This window comes from Chionomys nivalis, chromosome 7 (genome assembly GCF_950005125.1).
Source record: "Chionomys nivalis chromosome 7, mChiNiv1.1, whole genome shotgun sequence".
NCBI lineage: Eukaryota > Metazoa > Chordata > Mammalia > Rodentia > Cricetidae > Chionomys > Chionomys nivalis.
In genome coordinates, this window is record NC_080092.1 from 48,817,080 (window position 1) to 48,837,285 (window position 20,206).

The window sequence follows — 20,206 nt, forward strand, 5'->3', positions numbered from 1 at the left end:
GGCTGCCCCTCACGCCCTATCTCCGCCAAGAACCCAGAGGTAAGTGATGGGAGACTGGGGACACTAAGGACCCCGGGGCAAACAGCGAGGACCCTGGGGCTGTTTGAGCACGAACCAATTCCTCCTAAACTTGAAGTTTTAGGGCAGAGGAGCTCCTTATTCTGTACTAGACGGCCAGAATCTCTGAGCATCGCTAACAGGAAACTTTATGTTTTACAGTGTGGGATAGTTGTGATTTTGCATTTTCATCCAAAACCTTTGAGGTAAGACTTGAATTTCTTCATTTCTTGATGACAGAGGGGATTTGACCTAAGGGAATTGTGAATAGTTCTTAATTATGTACCGTTTCCATGTTCTTAGAGCAGAATGTATTTTGCGGTAACTGGTTACACGTGTTGGAAATCATTTCTCCATGAAGTCCTATTCTCAGAGACCACTTAGCCTCACTGAAGCCCAAAGTTAAAGGGGCATTTGGAACAGGCTGAGTTTTGACAGTGAGTTAGCAGCTGTAACTGCCCAGTGGCAATAAACACTTGTGTGCCAAGGCCTCAACTGCAAAGCATCCAACATGCATGCACTTTATAGACAGCGTCTTAACACTCCAGGGAGCCTTACTTCAAACTGGAAACAAACATCTCACTGAAACCATATTTGACTTATTTTTAAGGATTCACTTAAATTTTTGTGAGAAAAAAATACACTGTTTTTCTTTTCTTTAAGCGGCAGGTATTCCAGCCTCGGCGTGCTAAATGCCATGCGCAGTTTAGGAGCCATTCTGTTGCGTCCTAAAGAAGAGTTACTACCTGATAGTAAAGCAAAAAGTCCACCAGTTTAAAGGCCTCTGCAGCAGAGGCTCTCTGGTCGATCCTAAGTCAATAGCTGTTGTGCATGCAACAAATCTTAATGGCAGAAGGAAAAGAACCCCATGGCATTTTCATGGGAAGAAAAGTCTCCATACAGAAGCACTCATGTCTCTGTGATTAAATCAGTTAAACTGAAAGCTGAAATCTCTCGTGTCAAAAGAGATTTGGGGGACAGGTCAGTGCTAAGTCTCCTGCTCCCAAGCTGAAGGATGAAAACCCAGGAATTGGGTAGGAAGCTCTAACAGTCCATCGAGAGATCTAACAGCAAACGCCAACAAAAGGAAAACTATGATTTGGTTTTGAGCAATAGTGATCATCTAAAAGATCAGAAAGTGTCTCTGATAGCTGTGAAAATACCGTCTTCCATTTGCACAAAGTAAGGCTTCCTTCCTAACTAGGTGGCTGTCCTGGCTTGCAGCAGATGCAGACATTTTGCAGGAGACAAGGGGATTAAGCAAGACAGTTGCTGTAAAACAATCCCTCAACAGCTTGAACCACAGAGATCGTTATAGTACAGAGGGGGAAGCAGGGGGAAAGGTTTCTGTGGCAATTGAAGATGTAGGTACCTACTCCTGGGAGTCAAGATTCTGGAAAGGCCACCTGCCAAGTCCTAAAACTGGGTCCTCACACTGTATTCTCACTCCTAACTAGCCCTTCACACCATGTTAGAGTGTGGGACAAGATGCCAAACTGAAGAGAGGGTCTCAGCCTGTGCTGAAGATGGCACTTCCAATCCTCACCCATCCCTTTGACCTCTGCTTTCTATTTCTCCCTCCCCCTTGTTCCTCAAGGCAGATACCTCGGCTGAATTAATAGCAGCCATGAGTGGGGGTTCGGATGCCGAGATGGCTATTTTTGGCGAAGCTGCTCCATACCTTCGAAAATCGGAGAAGGAGCGGATTGAGGCCCAGAACAAGCCTTTTGATGCAAAAACATCTGTCTTTGTGGCGGAGCCCAAGGAATCCTACGTGAAAAGCACCATACAAAGCAAGGAAGGAGGGAAAGTGACCGTCAAGACGGAAAGTGGAGCAGTAAGTGAGAATGCTCTGACCTCATTTTTCTGGCTCAATCCGGAGTCGAGGTCCCCCTTGCTAGGGCTGCCTGAGCCTACAGCCACCCTGGGATCCTCCTCCTGGTGTGTGGTCCTAAGATCTGGGAGCTAAAGGAATTCAGCCTACAGGATCTCCCCCTTCCCAGGCTCCCTCAGGAATCAGCCCATTACAGCCGCCACCATCTCCCTTCAGTCCCCTACTTCCTGGTCTAAATCTCCAAGTTTGAAAAAAATAAAACCACCCCCTTCTGTCACAAAAATTCTTGAGTTACCTACTTAGTTCCATAAAATATTGATACATTTAAAGAAGTTTCTTGTAATGAGTGGGATGAAAAAAATTAAAAATGCTTGGCCTGGTGAAATGAGTGTAAAAGGGAAGGAAAAAATGTTGTTTATAACGTGGGTAGCGCTGCAGTCACCAGGGGTCTTGGCGCCTCTCTACCATGTACTGATTTCATTTCCTCTGGCTATATAACCCGGGAAGTAATGGTAGCTGGATCATGGAGGGATGGGTGGATTCAATCAACCCAGGCTGCACGAGGGTATGAAAAGGAAGCATGCTAAACCTTCTGAATTTGTACAATGAAAATACGCTCACAAAAAATATCAGATCCTACATTATCACAAGAAACTGTCTTTCTTGGCATCAGACCTGAAAACTAATACGTTCATGGCTTTAAAAGGCACCGAATAATTATGTAATGGAAAGTATATTCCATTGTAGTCTTATAACCAAATCAAACAACAGACATAAACCCTATCTCAAACTGGTCTGCTTTCTTGCCAGACTCTCACCGTCAAGGAGGATCAAGTCTTCCCGATGAATCCACCCAAATATGACAAGATCGAGGACATGGCTATGATGACCCACCTCCATGAGCCCGGAGTGCTGTACAACCTCAAAGAGCGTTATGCGGCCTGGATGATCTACGTGAGAGCCCTTGTTAGATCATTTATTTCTCTTTAAAACAAAGCCAGAGGCACTATATTGAATTTTCTCATTTCTTTCCCAGACCTACTCTGGTCTCTTCTGCGTCACCGTCAACCCCTACAAGTGGCTGCCGGTGTACAACCCCGAGGTGGTGGCAGCCTACCGAGGCAAAAAGCGCCAGGAGGCCCCGCCCCACATCTTCTCCATCTCTGACAACGCCTACCAGTTCATGCTGACGGGTGAGTGAGGCATCTGTTTATAGGAATTGTGCACACACAATTGGGACGGACAAACAGAACTCACCCCAGTCTTATTATAAGACACCGCTGCCCCATGGGACTTGCCATTTCCAAAGAACAACACAGCCATGACATTGACTCTTTCTGGCAGTCACCTTCACTTTAGGATGGGAACAGTGACACTCCGGAATTCACTGACCTGCCCAAGCCAACAGGGCTAACAAACACGAGCTCAGAGGAAGCCAAGAGCAGGTCTCTGAAAACAGATTAGTTAGCTCTCATATTTTTTGTTGTTGTTGTTGTTTTTCTGGTTTGGATACAAAAGTACAAATAGATCTGGGGGTGGGGGTGGGAAATTACCTCCTCAAGCAGTCCAAGGAAAGAGTTCTCAGCCATATCCAGAGAACTCTGAATTCTTCTATGCATGTTGCCAACCTTGGGGACTGAGAGAGGGAATTGGAGGGGGGATGTGGATACAGATTGACCTATAGAATTTCTCCCACCTGTGTTGAAACATTCTCTATCAGAGTCCGTGAGTCCCACCTTACCAAACTTACTCATGATGAGCCCCAGAACAGCACTGAAAACTTTTGTCTTCCCTCGCCAAATGTGCTGCTTCTGGGTATAGCCTTAACTCACCCCATTTCCTGTTCTTCTGTGGAGTTTTTGGTGGCCGGGGGACATTTTTTTTTTTTACTGTTACTTTTGCCGCATTTGTTTGTAAATTGCCTTTTAAAATGGGAAAGAGGAGAACGTGACACAGCAGGGACCCCTGTGGCAAACTGAAACTTTCCCCAGGATTCCGTGCCCAGAAGCAGTATTCTGGTGGTCCACAGAAACTAGCCACCTCCCGCAAAGTTACCCAGGACAGGCTCCCGTCAGAGGCGGTTCTCAGTGCTGCGATGTATGCCAACCTTCCCCCAATGACTCTCCAGGCTTTGGAGCCATCTTAAATCTAAAGTCACCCAGGCTTCCAAACATGCTTTTCATACAAAACGATGCAGAAGCAAGGCACTGGCCTGCTTAATGTTATTTGAACATCACCTGAAAGACCAGGACATTGTTTTCTTGTCTGTTCTCCCACTAGGTGCATCTGATTGTCCATGATTTTATTCATACTAGGGGAAAACACCTTTTATTAATCAAATTCCATACCTATTCTCTTGAATAGAAGCCTAAGATATTTTAAAGTCTAAGTTTGTATATACATTTAAATAACATCTAGACGTGTACTGATTTTCTCTGGAAATACTTTTAAACTTAGAATTCTCAAAAATCTACACTCTATCAATACAGAATTGCAAAATTAATGGACTAGAAAAGTGATACAAATACATTATTAATATATAGATAAATATTTATAATATTAAAAGGAAAATAAAAATAAATAAAAGCAAACATGTATCACTTCAGACCATTTCTTATTTGGCAACGCCAGAAATCAAATGAGTGACATCAAAGGCTGGACAGAGAACAAGAAGTTGAGCAAATGTCTCCCGGAAGCCAAAAGGCCTGGTTATCTGCAGCCTTAGCTAGGTCTGCAATTCATATTTAAAAAGCCATTTCCTTCTCTCTGAGTCTCAGCCTTCATGTCTAGTAAGCAGAAGACTTCACCTAAGCAGCGTCTGATATTCCTAATGACCTCACAGTCCCGTGACTCATATTCCTCACAACAAAAATCACCCGGTGTCTGAGGTTTCTTTAGAATAATCCAGTGAGGTTGGAATAACATAGAGAGGATATGAAACTGGCCGAATACTAATGACTATTCCTCTATAAGATGGGCCACCCCAGGGTCTCATTATCATAGTCTCTGCTCTCAAGTGTGCTTACATTGTCTAATAACATCATTTAAAAACAGTAATAAGTGCAGCCCCCACACACATTTAGATGGCTATGATTAAAAAAAAGAAAATAGGAGGTATGAGAAAGGAGGTGGAGAAATGAGGAGGCCGCCCCTGGGGTGTAAAATGGCACAATTACTACAGAACACAGTGACGTGGTTCTCAAGCAACTGGACTATAATTGGGGTCTGATCCATGGTTCCCACTTCTAGTAAGATAGCCAGAAGAACTGAAGCAGGCACTCGGAGAGCACTTTGTAAGCCATAGTTATGGTAACATCGTTTACAACAGCAAAAATATGCAAGGTACCCACACACCCGCCAGCAGAGGGGCAGTTAAGCCAAGGGTGGGATATTCATACAATGGAATATTACTATTCTTTTAAAAAGAGTCAGTTCCAACAGTGCCACAACACAGACAAACCCTGAGGATGTGTTAAGTGAAAAAGCCACTAAGACAAACCCTGTGTGATTCTGCTTGGATGAGGTCTTGAGAGTAGTCACATTTGTCAACAGAGAGCTGAGGAGGGGTTGCCAGCTCCTGAGGAATGGGACAAACCGGGGACCCACTATGCAGTGGCTACAGAGTGCGGGTTCTACAAGATGAAAAGAGGTCTGGAAGTGGAAGGGACTGATGGCTGCAGAGGGAATGTAATACCACACAACTACATACCTAAGATGGTGTGAATCTAACCGGCTTCACACCTCCATGACGAGAGTGCTTGCCTCACAGGTTTAGGTCTAACTGAGAGATCCTGCCTCAGCGGATGAAGTGCAGGGCAATCGAGGAAGGTTCCTCACACCAGTGTAGGGACCCTGTGTGTATACACACACACACACACACACACAGGTGCACATGCACTTACATGCGTACACACGCGTGTCCACACACAGACACATGCAAAAATTAAAAGGTGGTAGATTTCATGTTATATTATTTTACCAAAAAAATAATAATGTGGGAAAAAAGAAATAGATGATTCCTTGCCTCTCATTTTCATGAATTTTACTCTCCTACACCCAAAGTTGAAGTCACAGGAGCCATCTTTGAAGGGATCAAGTCTGGGTTCACCTGACTTCATTGCTTTATGTTGAATACGCATAGCTTTTCTCTTTGTTTTGTTTTACTGGTGGTCTTTATTCCCTCCACAGATCGCGAGAATCAGTCCATCCTGATCACGTACGTGACTTCCTTCTTCTTTCTGGTAGGCAGTGTCTGTCTCAACCATTGCAGGTTTGTGCCACAGTTCTGATCTCCATTCCCTTGTGTTTGACAGTGGAGAATCCGGGGCCGGGAAGACTGTGAACACGAAGCGTGTCATCCAGTACTTTGCCACCATTGCAGTCACTGGGGAGAAGAAGAAAGAGGAGCCTGGCAAAATGCAGGTGGGTTTGGTAGCTAGAATGAGGATCTAGACTCTGCTGGGGTACCTAGAAGTCTGGATCCCCAGATACAAAGATTGATCTTTCCCTTGCAGGGGACTCTGGAGGACCAGATCATCAGTGCCAACCCCCTGCTGGAGGCCTTTGGGAATGCCAAGACCGTGAGGAATGACAACTCCTCTCGCTTTGTGAGTCTCTTGGTCACAAAGACCCTTTCTGTCTTTACTTGCTATAGTCATCATATCAAAATATTTCAGGTGCTTATCTCTGTGTGCTTCAATGTTCAGTACTAAAAACATCATTATCTTTTCCAGGGCAAATTTATTAGAATCCACTTTGGTACCACCGGGAAACTGGCATCAGCAGATATTGAAACATGTGAGTAACAGACCTGCTGAAAAATCTAACTGGGGAAGCAAGCCAGTTTGGTTGCAGGGGTATTCTGCAACACTTTCTATGCAAAGAGTCTACCACCAGAGTTGTCTGTGAGCTATTGTCAAACTCCCTCACAGTTCACTCTCCGTACCCTGTATCTCAATCTCAGGCTGGTGGTACCCTCTCATCTTTCAGAGAACTTCCAAACCTCAAGATCAACTCTAATTTCTACCCCCACGGTTACCTATGGATGGGCTATGGTTTGGTAAATCTATCTCTCCAAGGTAGACTCACCACAGATGCTGTGAGGTGATCCGGGGACACTAGAGGTCAGCTAACACACAGAGATCATGGATTCCCATTTAAAACTTGTCCCAGGGACGTGGACTTCAGTGGCTGTGCCTACATGGAAAGGTGCATGCCAGCTGTCATGTACGTTTCGGTTCTAATATGCAACCACAGAATGAGAATCGTGACAAAACCTCACTGGAGCCAAATGTAGCATCTTCAATTTTGGAGACTAAAGTTTACAGTATGTTGAAAGAATAGATTGTTTTTCTAGTTCAATCTCTTTCTTTCTAGATCTTCTGGAGAAGTCTAGAGTCACTTTCCAGCTAAAAGCTGAAAGGAGCTACCATATTTTCTATCAGATCACGTCCAATAAGAAGCCAGAACTAATTGGTGAGAACTTAAATTTGTGGATAAAAGTTAAAGTTTATATTACCAATTTCTCGTGTTAAAACATATACCCTTCATTCTGTGTACCCAGAAATGCTCCTGATCACCACCAACCCATATGACTATGCCTTTGTCAGTCAGGGGGAGATCACAGTGCCCAGCATTGATGACCAAGAAGAGTTGATGGCCACAGATGTAAGCCACAACATATACAAACATTTTTTAGAGCTGATTATGTATGGGAATGGCAGCAGCAAACTCTACATAGGTGTGTTCGTCTCAGTGTATATTATAAATTCTCATAAATAATGTCTTCCACCCTAACCTCTGCCCTTTCATCTTTCCTGGTAGAGTGCTATTGACATCCTGGGTTTCTCATCTGAAGAGAAAGTGTCCATCTATAAACTCACAGGGGCCGTGATGCATTATGGGAACATGAAGTTCAAGCAAAAGCAGCGTGAGGAGCAAGCTGAGCCAGATGGCACTGAAGGTACCCAAAGACCCTCTAACTGGGTTTGAATAGCAGAATTTTTGAACTGAAACACTTGGACGTCAACCCTAAACTCACGTCTCCTTGTGACTGCATTTCCGAAGACGAGTGCCCATTTGTTTATACACACGCCTTCCTCACCCACCTCCTTTCTCATTCTCCATCACCTCATCATCACCGCTGATTCAAAAAAGCTATCCCAAACCCCAACAGCCACATAGAAGCTCAACTGAGGGCCGGGGAACTGGAGACAGAATGAGGTGGAATAATATCCCTGCTTTGTCTTGGCAAAGGGAAGTAGGCATACACAGCAGATTTACATATTGTTTTAGCATTAGCCAGGAAAGCCTAGGAGTTAGGAGTAGAGGATCTTTGCATAGGGTGAGAGGTGAAGGGTGCTCCTAGGCACATCTGTATGTGCTGTCTACATGTAAATCCCTCCAGGCCAGCAAGCAAGAAAGATACAAAGGAAACGGACAAAGAAAAATCATGTGCTCCACATATGAAAAGGCATTCAGTACAGAGGAACCACCATCCAGTTATTCCCCTGCCCCCAAACCTTCCCCAACCCACCTAGCCTGTATTCTTCTCCCTCTCCTTCTTTCTTTCTCCCTCGGTTTTCTCCCAACTTTTCCTTTGAGACCAACACATAGCATTACACATATTTTTAGAGAGGATCACCCAGTTTAATTAACCCCCACTATTTCAGATAAAGAAGTAAGTACCTTTGGTCTAGTCAGGTTAAATGAAGAGAGGTAAAAGCTGCCTAAGAGTGCATGTACTTGGCCTCTTTCCCCTCCCTAACAGTGAGTGTCATGGTATTTTTATCTCACTCTTCCGGCAATACCTGAAGTCTTACAGGGAGGGACCATGTCACGGAAAGTCACAATAAACACTGTTTACATGTTTATGGTTAATGAAAGTGTTCTCAAATCCTACTTGCAACAAGTCACTCTGATCCACCATTCAGTGGCAACCAGGCGCTTTAATATACATAACAAAGAATCTTATTTGACTTTATCTGAAATTATTTAAGGTTTTGTTTTTTTTGAAAATCTAAGTAGCAGAGTAATTGAATAGGAGAAAGACAAAGGGATGAGGATAAATTTTTTTTTTTTGAGACAGGGTTTCTCTGTAGCTTTGGAGCCTGTCCTGGAACTCCCTTTGTAGACCAGGCTGGCCTCGAACTCACAGAGATTCGCCTGCCTCTGCCTCCCAAGTGCTGGGATTAAAGGCGTGCGCCACCACCGCCCGGCCTTAAATGTTAAACATTTCTTGGTTTTTGTCACCACAGTGGCTGACAAGGCTGCCTATCTCCAGAACCTGAACTCTGCTGACCTGCTCAAAGCCCTGTGCTACCCCAGGGTGAAGGTCGGCAATGAGTACGTCACCAAGGGCCAGACGGTACAGCAGGTGAATGCACGCCCTCTGTGAAGCACACGCCAAGGCCTACATAGCATGACTTAATAGCACTAACAATTATCACTGTATCTATAAAGGTGTACAATGCAGTGGGTGCCCTGGCCAAAGCCGTCTATGAGAAGATGTTCCTGTGGATGGTCACCCGCATCAACCAGCAGCTGGACACCAAGCAGCCCAGGCAGTACTTCATCGGGGTCTTGGACATCGCTGGCTTTGAGATCTTTGATGTGAGTTATCTTCACATTAATAAAAACTGAGGGACACAATTTGGAATTTTGATGCACTAAGTGATAATCGTTTGTATTATTCATATTGCTTGCTTCAACACTGAGCCTAGTATAAGAGTTTGCCCCAAAATATTTAAGAGATAATAGAAAACAATAACAATAATAGCTAAATTTATTGAAAAGTCAGTATATTTTTGATACTATTCTAGGGACTTCAAAATGTTGCTTCATTAAACCTTCAATAAAGAGAAGTTAATCTTAGCATTATTATTACAAAAGAAATTGTATAAAAAATAAAAATCAAACATGCTGAAGATTCTACGGGCATGTAACACAAAGCTAAGATAGGATCTGTCTGCGGCAATTGGTACCTATGCAAGGCATCTTACACTGATTCCTGGGAACGGAAGGGAAAAAGCCCAGAGGCAGGAGCCCAGCCATAGGTGCTGGCCTCCTGTCTCTCAGGTTTACCTCATACAAACTACTTCATGTCCAGGCTTCAGCTTTATGCTGGGTAAAGAGAGAGTAAATGGTTGCAAAGACTCTCAGATCTTCAACTGCTATTCCGCACCAGATCTCTGCTTTCATAGATCAGACAAGGGGGTTACCAGATGTCAACAGAAAAGAAACCAAACCATCCATTCCATTTTACACATCAACTAAATGTCTTAACATAAGTTTTCTTTAATAACATGACAGCCAAAGATAAGAGTGTTAACCACTCCTAGAAATAGAGAATAGAGCGTTCCACCTCTGCTAGCAAGCTTTTCTAATAAATCACTTTCCCATTCTCTTTTGCATCAGAATCATAAAGCACAGGACCATGCTTGTACTTTGTTATACATTCTTGTCTTTGAATTTTCACAGGTGAAAAGAAAGTAGATTCTGTTAGAACTGTAGTATATTAAGCAGACAGACAGACAGATGATAAATAAAATGTGGAAGGTTGGTTCTTCAGGCATGCTGATGCGCACCTGCAATCTCAGTACTTGGGAGATAGAAACAGACAGACAGATCTCTGTGAGTTCCAGGTCAGCCAGGTTTATAGAGTGAGCTGAAGGACAGCCAGAGTTACGTAGTGAGACTCAGTCTCTAAAAAGAAGGGAAGATAAAAGGGAGGCAGGAAAGAAGGGAAGAAGAGAGGGAGGAGAAGGAAGAGTGGAAGGAAGAAAGAATTGAAGGAAAGAAGGAAGGAAGGAAAGAAGAAAGGAAGAGGAAAGGAAGGGTGGAAGTAAGGGAAGAAAGAAGGAAGGAAAGAAGGAAGAAAGGAAGGAAGGAAGGAAGGAAGGAAGGAAGGAAGGAAGGAAGGAAGGAAGGAAAATTGTAGTGTAATTGATATCTGAGAACCTAAAGAATGTCCAGCCTTCATGAGAAAGGTATTTATCCCTGGGAATGTTGAACCAACAGCTATTAGCATAAATACTTAAGTTTAACCTCATCATTCTGTTCAGATTATTTTCCATAAGGAATATTTCCATTAACAGATTTTGCTCCCATAAATAAGCACTTAACCTGGGAAATCTCTACTTCTCTGTGTAGTTCAACAGCCTGGAGCAGCTGTGCATCAACTTCACCAACGAGAAACTGCAGCAGTTCTTCAACCACCACATGTTCGTGCTGGAGCAGGAGGAGTACAAGAAGGAAGGCATCGAGTGGGAGTTCATCGACTTCGGGATGGACCTGGCCGCCTGCATCGAGCTCATCGAGAAGGTTCGTATAGCTTCAATGGAAGGGTCTGTCTGTGAGGATGACTCTCAGATGTCCTGCAAAGCATTACTGTCTCCTGAGATCCAAACAAGCTAGGAGAGCACTATTTAGAAATCACTTCCTCTTCACAACTTCTACATGAAGAAGGGGCTAGCTTCATTTAGCTCCTCCCCCATTGTGTCCTAATCCTGAGTCATATCCAGCGTAAAGGCAGCTGTGAACACTCCATGTGTGACCATCGGCTTCACTAGAACCTCTCTCGCTAACTCTCATCTGCCTCCACCATAGTCCAGGAAGTCATTCACAGTAATAAATGCTTTCCTAAATAAAAACTGATGCAGAGACAATACAGTCAGCACACCAGAAATCAAGAGGTCAAATTGCTTGTACTCCTTAATAATCTATATTTAAGGAGACTAAACATCTAAAATATCTTAAGTAGTGTTTGGGTTATTTATACTGTTTTTCCTTACTGTACATGGAGTCAAATATTATTCTCAGACAGAAGTGTGTGTGTGTGTTTGTTTGTGTGTGTGTGTGCACATGTGGATACCAGAAAAGGATGCTAGGTATCTTTTTCTATCACATTCTGCTGCATTCTCTTGAGACCAGGCCTCTACTAGGCTGATGACATTCTACTTGCCCTACAGCAATGGGGCTACAGGTAGGCACATGGCCACGCCTAGCTTTTATGGAGGCTCTTACACAACAAGCACTCTTACCCACTGAGCTAGTTTCCCAGTTCCAGTATAACCTTTTTGAAACAAAATAAAACGTTGATAACAAATTTATTCATTTAACAGGGGGGAAGTATGATAATAAAAAGCATTTAACAAATTACCGACAAATTCCTTGGGATTTGTATCCAGCTATTCTTTTAACTGATAATGCTACAGATTGAATGGGAGATGAGATAGTGGGAAAGTCATTCTAGGAACGACAAAGGGACTGTTTGAGCACAAAGCCTGACTTACTCTGCATTTATAAATAATTGGGGGTGCTTATAAATCAAATGGCAGCCACCATGTCTGCATCCATTGAGAAGAGTGAGTTTGACATAGGTCTCCTTTTCTGAATTCAGCCACTGGGTATCTTCTCCATCCTGGAAGAGGAGTGCATGTTCCCCAAGGCGACAGATACCTCCTTCAAGAACAAGCTGTACGACCAGCACCTAGGAAAGTCCAACAACTTCCAGAAGCCCAAGCCAGCCAAAGGCAAGGCTGAAGCCCACTTCTCCCTTGTTCACTATGCGGGTACCGTGGACTACAACATCACTGGTTGGTTGGACAAGAACAAGGACCCTTTGAATGACACCGTGGTGGGGTTGTACCAGAAGTCAGCCATGAAAACTCTGGCCAGCCTCTTTTCCACCTATGCCAGCGCTGAAGCAGGTACTTTCTATGTCCTTCATCTAATCAAACTATTCCCCAAGAATGTTCCTACACTGCTCTGGCCTCTGGGAGTCTACTCTATTGATGGGTTTTCTTTTCATCTCAGATGGCGGTGCGAAAAAAGGGGCTAAGAAGAAAGGTTCTTCTTTCCAAACCGTGTCAGCCCTTTTCAGGGTAAAGTATAAATTTAAACTGGAAAAATATATTCAGTTTCTGTGGATTGTAAATATAGGATTTAGAATAAATCAGGAGGGAATGATATAGTGATAGGAATCACTTTAGATATTCACTCTCATCAGGATAGATCTAAAGCCATACTTGGGTAAGGATGGGTGCTTTATTCTTTATTCCTTATTATGATTATCTGAAGCATTCGAGAATGTCCACATGTACTTAGAACTTCTTGGGTACAACACAAACACACACACACACACACACACACACACACACACACATTAAATGCTAATAATGAGGATGCTTTTAAAGGAAGGACTTCTGACCCTCAATGTTATCCTGTGATGGCTGCATTTCTATCTCACTGACAGTATCATTTGAGGATGTTCTTGAGTTTCCCTTTGTTTTCTTTGGGATAAGATCTTCCCACGTAGTCCAGGCTGACCTTGAACTTGTGAACTTGTTACCTCAGACTCTTGAGTACAGGATTCCGGGCATGTGCCACCTTGCCAGGGTTCAAATTTCCTTTGAAAAATGAACAAGAGATACATTCTTTAGAAGATTCTCTCACCAAAACACCTTTCACCCTAAGATGGATTGGACATCTTTAGAAAAGATGAAAGCCACCTGAAACCAAGTCTAGTGACCTGAATGGATGGTTAACTACAAAAGAATAAGACTTCTATTTACAAAATAGTGTAGCTTTTCCATTACGTCCATGCACATTTCCATAATGCAATTATAACTCTTCTGCAGCAAGGCTCTTCTTGAGAGGAACATGTAAGATGTTTACTCCAAGGCCTGCTTGGAAGGATTTTCATGCCTCATTGCTTTTAACTAAAATGCAGGTGTGACCTACTGAGGAAATGTGTTCCAATTCCTTTCCCATCTCACTCTGATCTGCATTATCCAGCGAGACAGATGGCTGCTTTGTCAACTTGTCTGGAAAGGTCTTTTCGGGCTTAGCTATCCAGGTTGTTTTGATTTCCTAGTGACTGTGATGCAAAAAAAACATAAGTGAGAGCCATGTGTGTTCTCTATGGATAAGTAAAACGTTCTCTGTCATAATCAATTACTTAATTTTCAGAATAACCCCTCCCCCGTGTACTTTAGATGGAAAATGTTTTCAGGCACCCAAGATCCACCCACACAAAATTATATCGCCTTCCATTTCTACACTCTCCAAACAACAAAACAAGAAATGAGAAGACGCTGTGAATGATTTTAAAAAATAAAGGAAGGAAGGAACAGCACAGGTTGGCATGACTGCTAACCCAGGTTTTCACTGAGAATTGCTAGCTATGGTGAACATCACGAGTGCTGGAAAACAAAAGAGGCCACAGAGATCATCTTCACCTTTTTCAGACGAGGCCCAGGGAGACATGGAAGGGCACAGCATCAGCTGACTCCCTAGGGAGCCTGTAGTCTTTGTTTTCTGGTGCTGGCTGAGAATTCTGTCTGTGTATGGAGGTGACTGGCTTTGCTGTCTGGACCTAGGTGTTACAATGGATACCTTGGTAATCCGCATTTATTTCCAATACTTTGACTTTCTGACTGTTTAGCAGCTTAAATACTGAAGCCTTCCAAATACACAGGAACTAAAGCCTCATACACCAATGTCCAGTAGCCAAGAGTGTGCTGGGTAATTTTACCTCCCCCGCCATGAGAAAAAAAGAAACTCATAACACAGCTTTCTCAAGACCCTTCTGTCTCACTTTCTAGGAAAACTTAAACAAGCTGATGACCAACCTGAGAAGCACACACCCTCACTTTGTGCGGTGCATCATCCCCAATGAAACTAAAACCCCCGGTAAGACACGGAACACTGATAACAAACGAGGCTCCATCTGAAAACCCAGCATCCAGGACTTAACTCCTTTCTCTGTTTGCAGGGGCCATGGAGCACGAACTGGTCCTGCACCAGCTGAGGTGTAACGGTGTGCTGGAAGGCATCCGCATCTGCAGGAAGGGCTTCCCCAGCAGGATCCTGTATGGGGACTTCAAACAGAGGTCAGTCCCCTTGGCTGGAAGATGCTGAATGCTATGAGCATTTATCATCCGAGTTGCTGTGTTTTGCTCATTATAGTTCGTGTCTCCTAATTAGCATCGTTATACAAATGAGAAGTCAAATAATTCAGTCCTGTGATAGAGGATAGAATAATAGGCTGGGTCACAACCTGATCTTCGAGAACCATTAGATCTCTACTCCCATTTTTGTTCTGGGATTTAAACAGATATATTTTTTTCTGGTGGTCACTGGGCAAGCGATAGCCCCTTTCTGACCATTCCTTCTGTGTTTGATGAAACAGATACAAAGTTTTAAACGCAAGTGCCATTCCAGAGGGACAGTTCATTGACAGCAAGAAGGCCTCGGAGAAGCTCCTGGGCTCTATTGATATCGACCACACCCAGTATAAATTTGGACATACCAAGGTATGGCCGCGACTCCTGTACTCCTTGACCCACGTCCCCGCAGCCCTTCCTGTGCCTGCTAAAGTGCAGGGATGGCTCGTGACTTTCTGCTTCTCCAGGTTTTCTTCAAAGCTGGCCTCCTGGGTCTCCTGGAAGAAATGAGAGACGAAAAGCTGGCCCAGATAATAACAAGAACGCAAGCGGTCTGTAGGGGATACCTAATGAGAGTCGAGTATCAGAAGATGCTGCTAAGGAGGTAACAGCTAGGAGCAGCAGTGGGATCACAGGGGTCCCTGGGGACTCTCCATCAGCCTTCCCCGTGCACTGAGCCTTTCATTCTTCAATTAGCATGAGCTTTCACCCCTATAACATGTCAACTTTAGTGTCGCCCTTCAGGCTCCGCTTCCCAGAACTTCTCTCCTGCCCCACTCCCCATCCAGCTCACATAAAAAAACAGTCTGCAGCAACCAGTTTTCATCACCCTCATCTCTGTTCCCAGCTCCCCGTGGGATCCCACGCCAAATCCAAGCTGCTTGGCTTGGCTGTCAGGATCATCTATTCTATTATATCTTTCATGATAGAGTATCATAGCAAAGATATTCTATCATATCTTTCATGTCTAACCACACACCCTTTCCCAGTCATGATAGACAACTTGCTCACCTCCTATTCTCTTGTCTATGCAGACCTTGTCCATCATTTATATCTACCTAGTCACAAGTTCGTTTCTTCTTTCCCAAATTAACTTCAAACAATTTATTTACACCATATTTTTGCACCTTGCTCTAGCTACTAGCCATGCCCACATTTTGCTCATTTGTTCAGCTGTATTTTTTGGTTAGCATTACATCTTTATCATAGCTTGTGCCATGGCATCTGCCTTCTCAGAGTCAGAATTCCTAGAAGCGGAGCTAATAGAAATAAAACCTGCATGCTAAGCTAATCAACTTAAAGATGCCTACATGTTCCTGTAAGCCAGTCAAACCTTGCTGACCCATTGCTACCATTTGAAATCCTGTACCAATATTACTACTTCAAACTTTTTATTTAAATGGAACAATTTTGGAGCTTAATCCTTGCTAAAAATTGCCTTCCGATGTTAACGAACTTACTGAACTGACAGGACTAGGTCACTCTAAGAATTTAGAAAAGCCAGTATGTTATCTGGAGACACTAAGAAGGGAAGTGTGACTAATTGAAAGGTGATGGAAAGAGGGGAGATTTGAAGGAAAGAGTGGCTGAACTTGGAGGAGGCAAAACACATGGCTCCTCGGCTGGCAGCTGGTAGCTGTGTGGCAGAAGCAGGACAGCACAATCCAATTACAATGGCCATGCCCTCCTAGTCACTACTCTCATATGTGGGAGTTCTCTCTGCAGCAGGGGTCTCTCAGACAGTACAGTCTGTGCCCTCCAGACTCACGCTGTCTTTGGCAGCTCACTAGGGGCCTGAGCACACCCGATTGCTCCTTATGAACTACACTCATATTAGCAAAGTAGCTGACACTGAAGACTACAGACTAACTCTGATTGTGAGAATGAACATGTGTTGGTACAGGAAAAGCCTGTTGTCCACAAGAAATGTCAATCACATTGCTGCCAATGGAACAATTACACCACCTTCTTCCACATTCCAGAGAGTCCATCTTCTGCATCCAGTACAACGTCCGCGCCTTCATGAATGTCAAGCACTGGCCCTGGATGAAGCTCTTCTTCAAGATCAAACCCCTGCTGAAGAGCGCGGAGACCGAGAAGGAGATGGCCAACATGAAGGAGGAGTTCGAGAAAACCAAAGAGGAGCTCGCCAAGTCGGAGGCAAAGAGGAAGGAGCTGGAGGAAAAGATGGTCACTCTCCTCAAAGAGAAAAATGACCTGCAACTCCAGGTTCAGTCGGTGAGTGGTCTGAGGTGAACCCGTCACATGATCATGCTCTTGGGCCCTGCCTGGCCTTCCCGAGACTATCACTTACAACATGGGACTTTACTTGAGGAAAAAAATCTTTTTTTGGGGGGGGGGGGGCGTAATGGTGGCTTTATTTTGTTAGTACCTTGCTTATTTTTCAATATTGTATTGAGAAGGAAAGCTACAATTACTTCCACATTACACAGGGGAAAGGGAAGATTCAGTAACATCACAAAATTGAACAACTTTTAAGCAAGCAGTTTAAAGCTGCATCCCTAAATCTTACTCAAATATTTTACCTCTTTGGCTTTAGCTGCCTTGTCCCAGCCTTAAAGACATAATTCTGAGCTGAGCCTACCTGTACAGGTCTTTAATGACAGCTACTCCAGAGGCCAAGTTGGGAGGATCCCAAGTCAGGCCTGTCTAGGCTATAAATAAGTTCAAAGTCAGCCTCAGCAACCGAGTAAGAGTTTGTCTCAATAAAACGTTAAAAAGGATTAGAGACACAGTTCACTGATACAACATTTTTGCCATCTGCTCAAAATTCTGGGTTTAGTCCTTAGCACAACACAAGAAAGCAAAGCAAACGAACAAAACAACAATAAAATCTGCCAGGATAGAAATAAGAAATCCAAGTGCTGGCTGGGGGATGGTGGGGCATGCTTTAATCCCAGCCCTGGGGAGGCAAAGTCAAGAGAATCTCTGTGAACTACAGAGAATCCCTGTCTTAAAAAAACAAAACAAAACAAAAAACCCCAAGTGCTCAAGACCATCTTATAAGTTAAGATAATCAGCACTCGAGAGGCAGAGGCAGGCGCATCTCTGTGAGCTTAAGACCAGTAGGCCTACATAGTGAGTTCCAGGACAGCCAGGGTTCTATATAGAGACCCTGTCTTAAAAAGCAAATAAAGAAGAAGTCAAGATAATAAGTCATCCCTCCTTTCCTAACCCTCGAGATTTAACTCAACAAATATACATACTTGCATCTCCCCGAGTTGAACTACCAGGAAGGCAGTGTAGGGCATCCTCCCCAACTCTTGCATTAGTATGGAGTCTCTTTATGCCACTGGTGATGAGTCCAGGAAGAAGTTGTAGCCATGGTGGGGAGTGAGTTTAGCAACAGCACTTCAGCCAGACATAACCTCCCATTTCCTTGATCAACAAGCCCAACGGTGTTAGGAAGACATTGCAAGAAGGATGGTTTTCCAGATGCTTAGGACCAGATCCTCTCTGTCCCTTTTCCTGGTGGACCAGTAAGACTACATATGCACTGAGCCTATCACTATAAAAGAGAAAAGCAAGAACTGGAGACATCTTCAGCCTCAGTGGCTGGAAACAGTGAGATGGAACAACCACTGCAGGAGGTAGAGAAAGGCCCAGGGCAGAGTAATCTCGGAAATTCCTGGCTGAATTTTTGAGTTCTTTAATCAGTTACTTGTAGAATTTTATGGGGTGATACTGTTTCTCAGAATTACTTGTTCTTATAGATTCTGAAATTTATTTTGAGGCTAATAGGTCATCCTTTAAATAGAAATGGAAGCTACAAGCCATTATAGTATTGTTATGGACCATCATAAATGTTTGAATGAATTGAAAAGGCTGAATGAATTAAAATGTATTTAATTTACTTTTTACTTATATTGGTTTTTAATTCTATTTGACAAATAATACTTTGATAAAAGTGATTGACACCAAAATTAACCAATGCCACTAAATCAACATCTTTGACTATAACAACTAAAGAGCTCTCAGAAATGATTTATCATAACCTCCTTCTTTATATATGAAAAACTAGGAGGAAAAGCAACTTTCCCAAGACAACACTTGAGGATGTTTGGAGACTAGAATCCAGACTTACTTCCCTGTCTGCAAACCTGTCTTTTCTTTTAGACACAGTTCTACAGCCATACCTTCTCCGGCCCAACCACTGCGTACACTCCTTTGCTTCTAAACACCCAGTTTCACTTTTTAAATAGTTGCACACTTCTAAGTCAGATAAAATAGTCAGTTAAAGGTGTTTTTATATTTGTGCTGAGAAACTCAACAGAATTCTGATGAATACTAAATACTTTGTGCAAAAAAAATTTTCAAAATAAGAAACAGCCGTCTAAGTGTCTTGAATCCACAGGAAGCAGACAGCTTGGCCGATGCCGAGGAAAGGTGTGAACAACTGATCAAAAACAAAATCCAACTGGAGGCCAAAATCAAAGAGGTGACAGAGAGAGCCGAGGATGAGGAGGAGATCAACGCCGAACTGACGGCCAAGAAGAGGAAACTGGAGGACGAGTGCTCAGAGCTGAAGAAAGACATCGACGACCTTGAGCTGACCCTGGCCAAGGTGGAGAAGGAGAAGCACGCCACAGAGAACAAGGTGTGAGCACTAGTGGTTGCACCACATGGAGGTTCTACCGAGCAATTGGGCTGCCTTTTTGTTGAGACTACCTCTTTCTAACTCCCTAAGGTGAAAAACCTCACGGAGGAGATGGCAGGCCTGGACGAAAATATCGCCAAGCTGACCAAGGAGAAGAAGGCCCTCCAAGAGGCCCACCAGCAGACCCTGGATGACCTGCAGGCAGAGGAGGACAAAGTCAACACCCTGACCAAAGCCAAAACCAAGCTTGAACAGCAAGTGGATGATGTAAGCACGTTTTGAATGGCCTTTTGAAATATCTCTGTAAATGCATTACAGTTTTAGCGGAGTTCTCTTTCCCATCAGCTTGAAGGATCACTGGAGCAGGAAAAGAAGCTTCGGATGGACCTAGAAAGAGCAAAGAGGAAGCTGGAGGGGGACCTCAAGCTGGCTCAAGAATCCACAATGGACATAGAAAATGACAAACAGCAACTGGATGAGAAGCTTAAAAAGTAGGGGCTCCGGAAGGAATTCTATGTGATGCCATCTTTCAAATAATTCACATATTAATATGTCTGCTATTCTGTCTAAAGGAAGGAGTTTGAAATCAGCAATCTGATGAGCAAAATCGAAGATGAGCAAGCCGTAGAAACCCAGCTGCAGAAGAAGATCAAGGAGCTGCAGGTGAAGTGTCTCGCTTTTTTTTTTTTTTTTTTAGGTGTTTTGTGACAGGGCCATGCTATGTAATCCAGTCCAGGTTAATCTCAAACT

General features: G+C 43.6%; 1 protein-coding gene across 1 annotated transcript in view; it reads left to right on the forward strand.

Moving 5' to 3' along the window:
• Positions 1-1,684: 1,684 nt before the first annotated feature.
• LOC130876997 (myosin-8) overlaps positions 1,685-20,206 on the forward strand; it is a 29,314-nt gene continuing 10,792 nt past the window's right edge. The window contains exons 1-24 of the mRNA XM_057773920.1: positions 1,685-1,894; positions 2,702-2,845; positions 2,928-3,084; positions 6,080-6,107; positions 6,205-6,313; positions 6,406-6,498; positions 6,625-6,688; positions 7,268-7,366; positions 7,455-7,558; positions 7,715-7,853; positions 9,148-9,266; positions 9,353-9,502; positions 11,042-11,212; positions 12,291-12,600; positions 12,707-12,774; positions 14,497-14,584; positions 14,667-14,784; positions 15,084-15,207; positions 15,306-15,442; positions 16,821-17,076; positions 19,214-19,456; positions 19,547-19,723; positions 19,802-19,947; positions 20,029-20,119. Coding sequence (XP_057629903.1) covers positions 1,685-1,894; positions 2,702-2,845; positions 2,928-3,084; positions 6,080-6,107; positions 6,205-6,313; positions 6,406-6,498; positions 6,625-6,688; positions 7,268-7,366; positions 7,455-7,558; positions 7,715-7,853; positions 9,148-9,266; positions 9,353-9,502; positions 11,042-11,212; positions 12,291-12,600; positions 12,707-12,774; positions 14,497-14,584; positions 14,667-14,784; positions 15,084-15,207; positions 15,306-15,442; positions 16,821-17,076; positions 19,214-19,456; positions 19,547-19,723; positions 19,802-19,947; positions 20,029-20,119 — 3,345 coding nt within the window. The remainder of the gene's footprint in view (positions 1,895-2,701; positions 2,846-2,927; positions 3,085-6,079; positions 6,108-6,204; positions 6,314-6,405; positions 6,499-6,624; positions 6,689-7,267; positions 7,367-7,454; positions 7,559-7,714; positions 7,854-9,147; positions 9,267-9,352; positions 9,503-11,041; positions 11,213-12,290; positions 12,601-12,706; positions 12,775-14,496; positions 14,585-14,666; positions 14,785-15,083; positions 15,208-15,305; positions 15,443-16,820; positions 17,077-19,213; positions 19,457-19,546; positions 19,724-19,801; positions 19,948-20,028; positions 20,120-20,206) is intronic.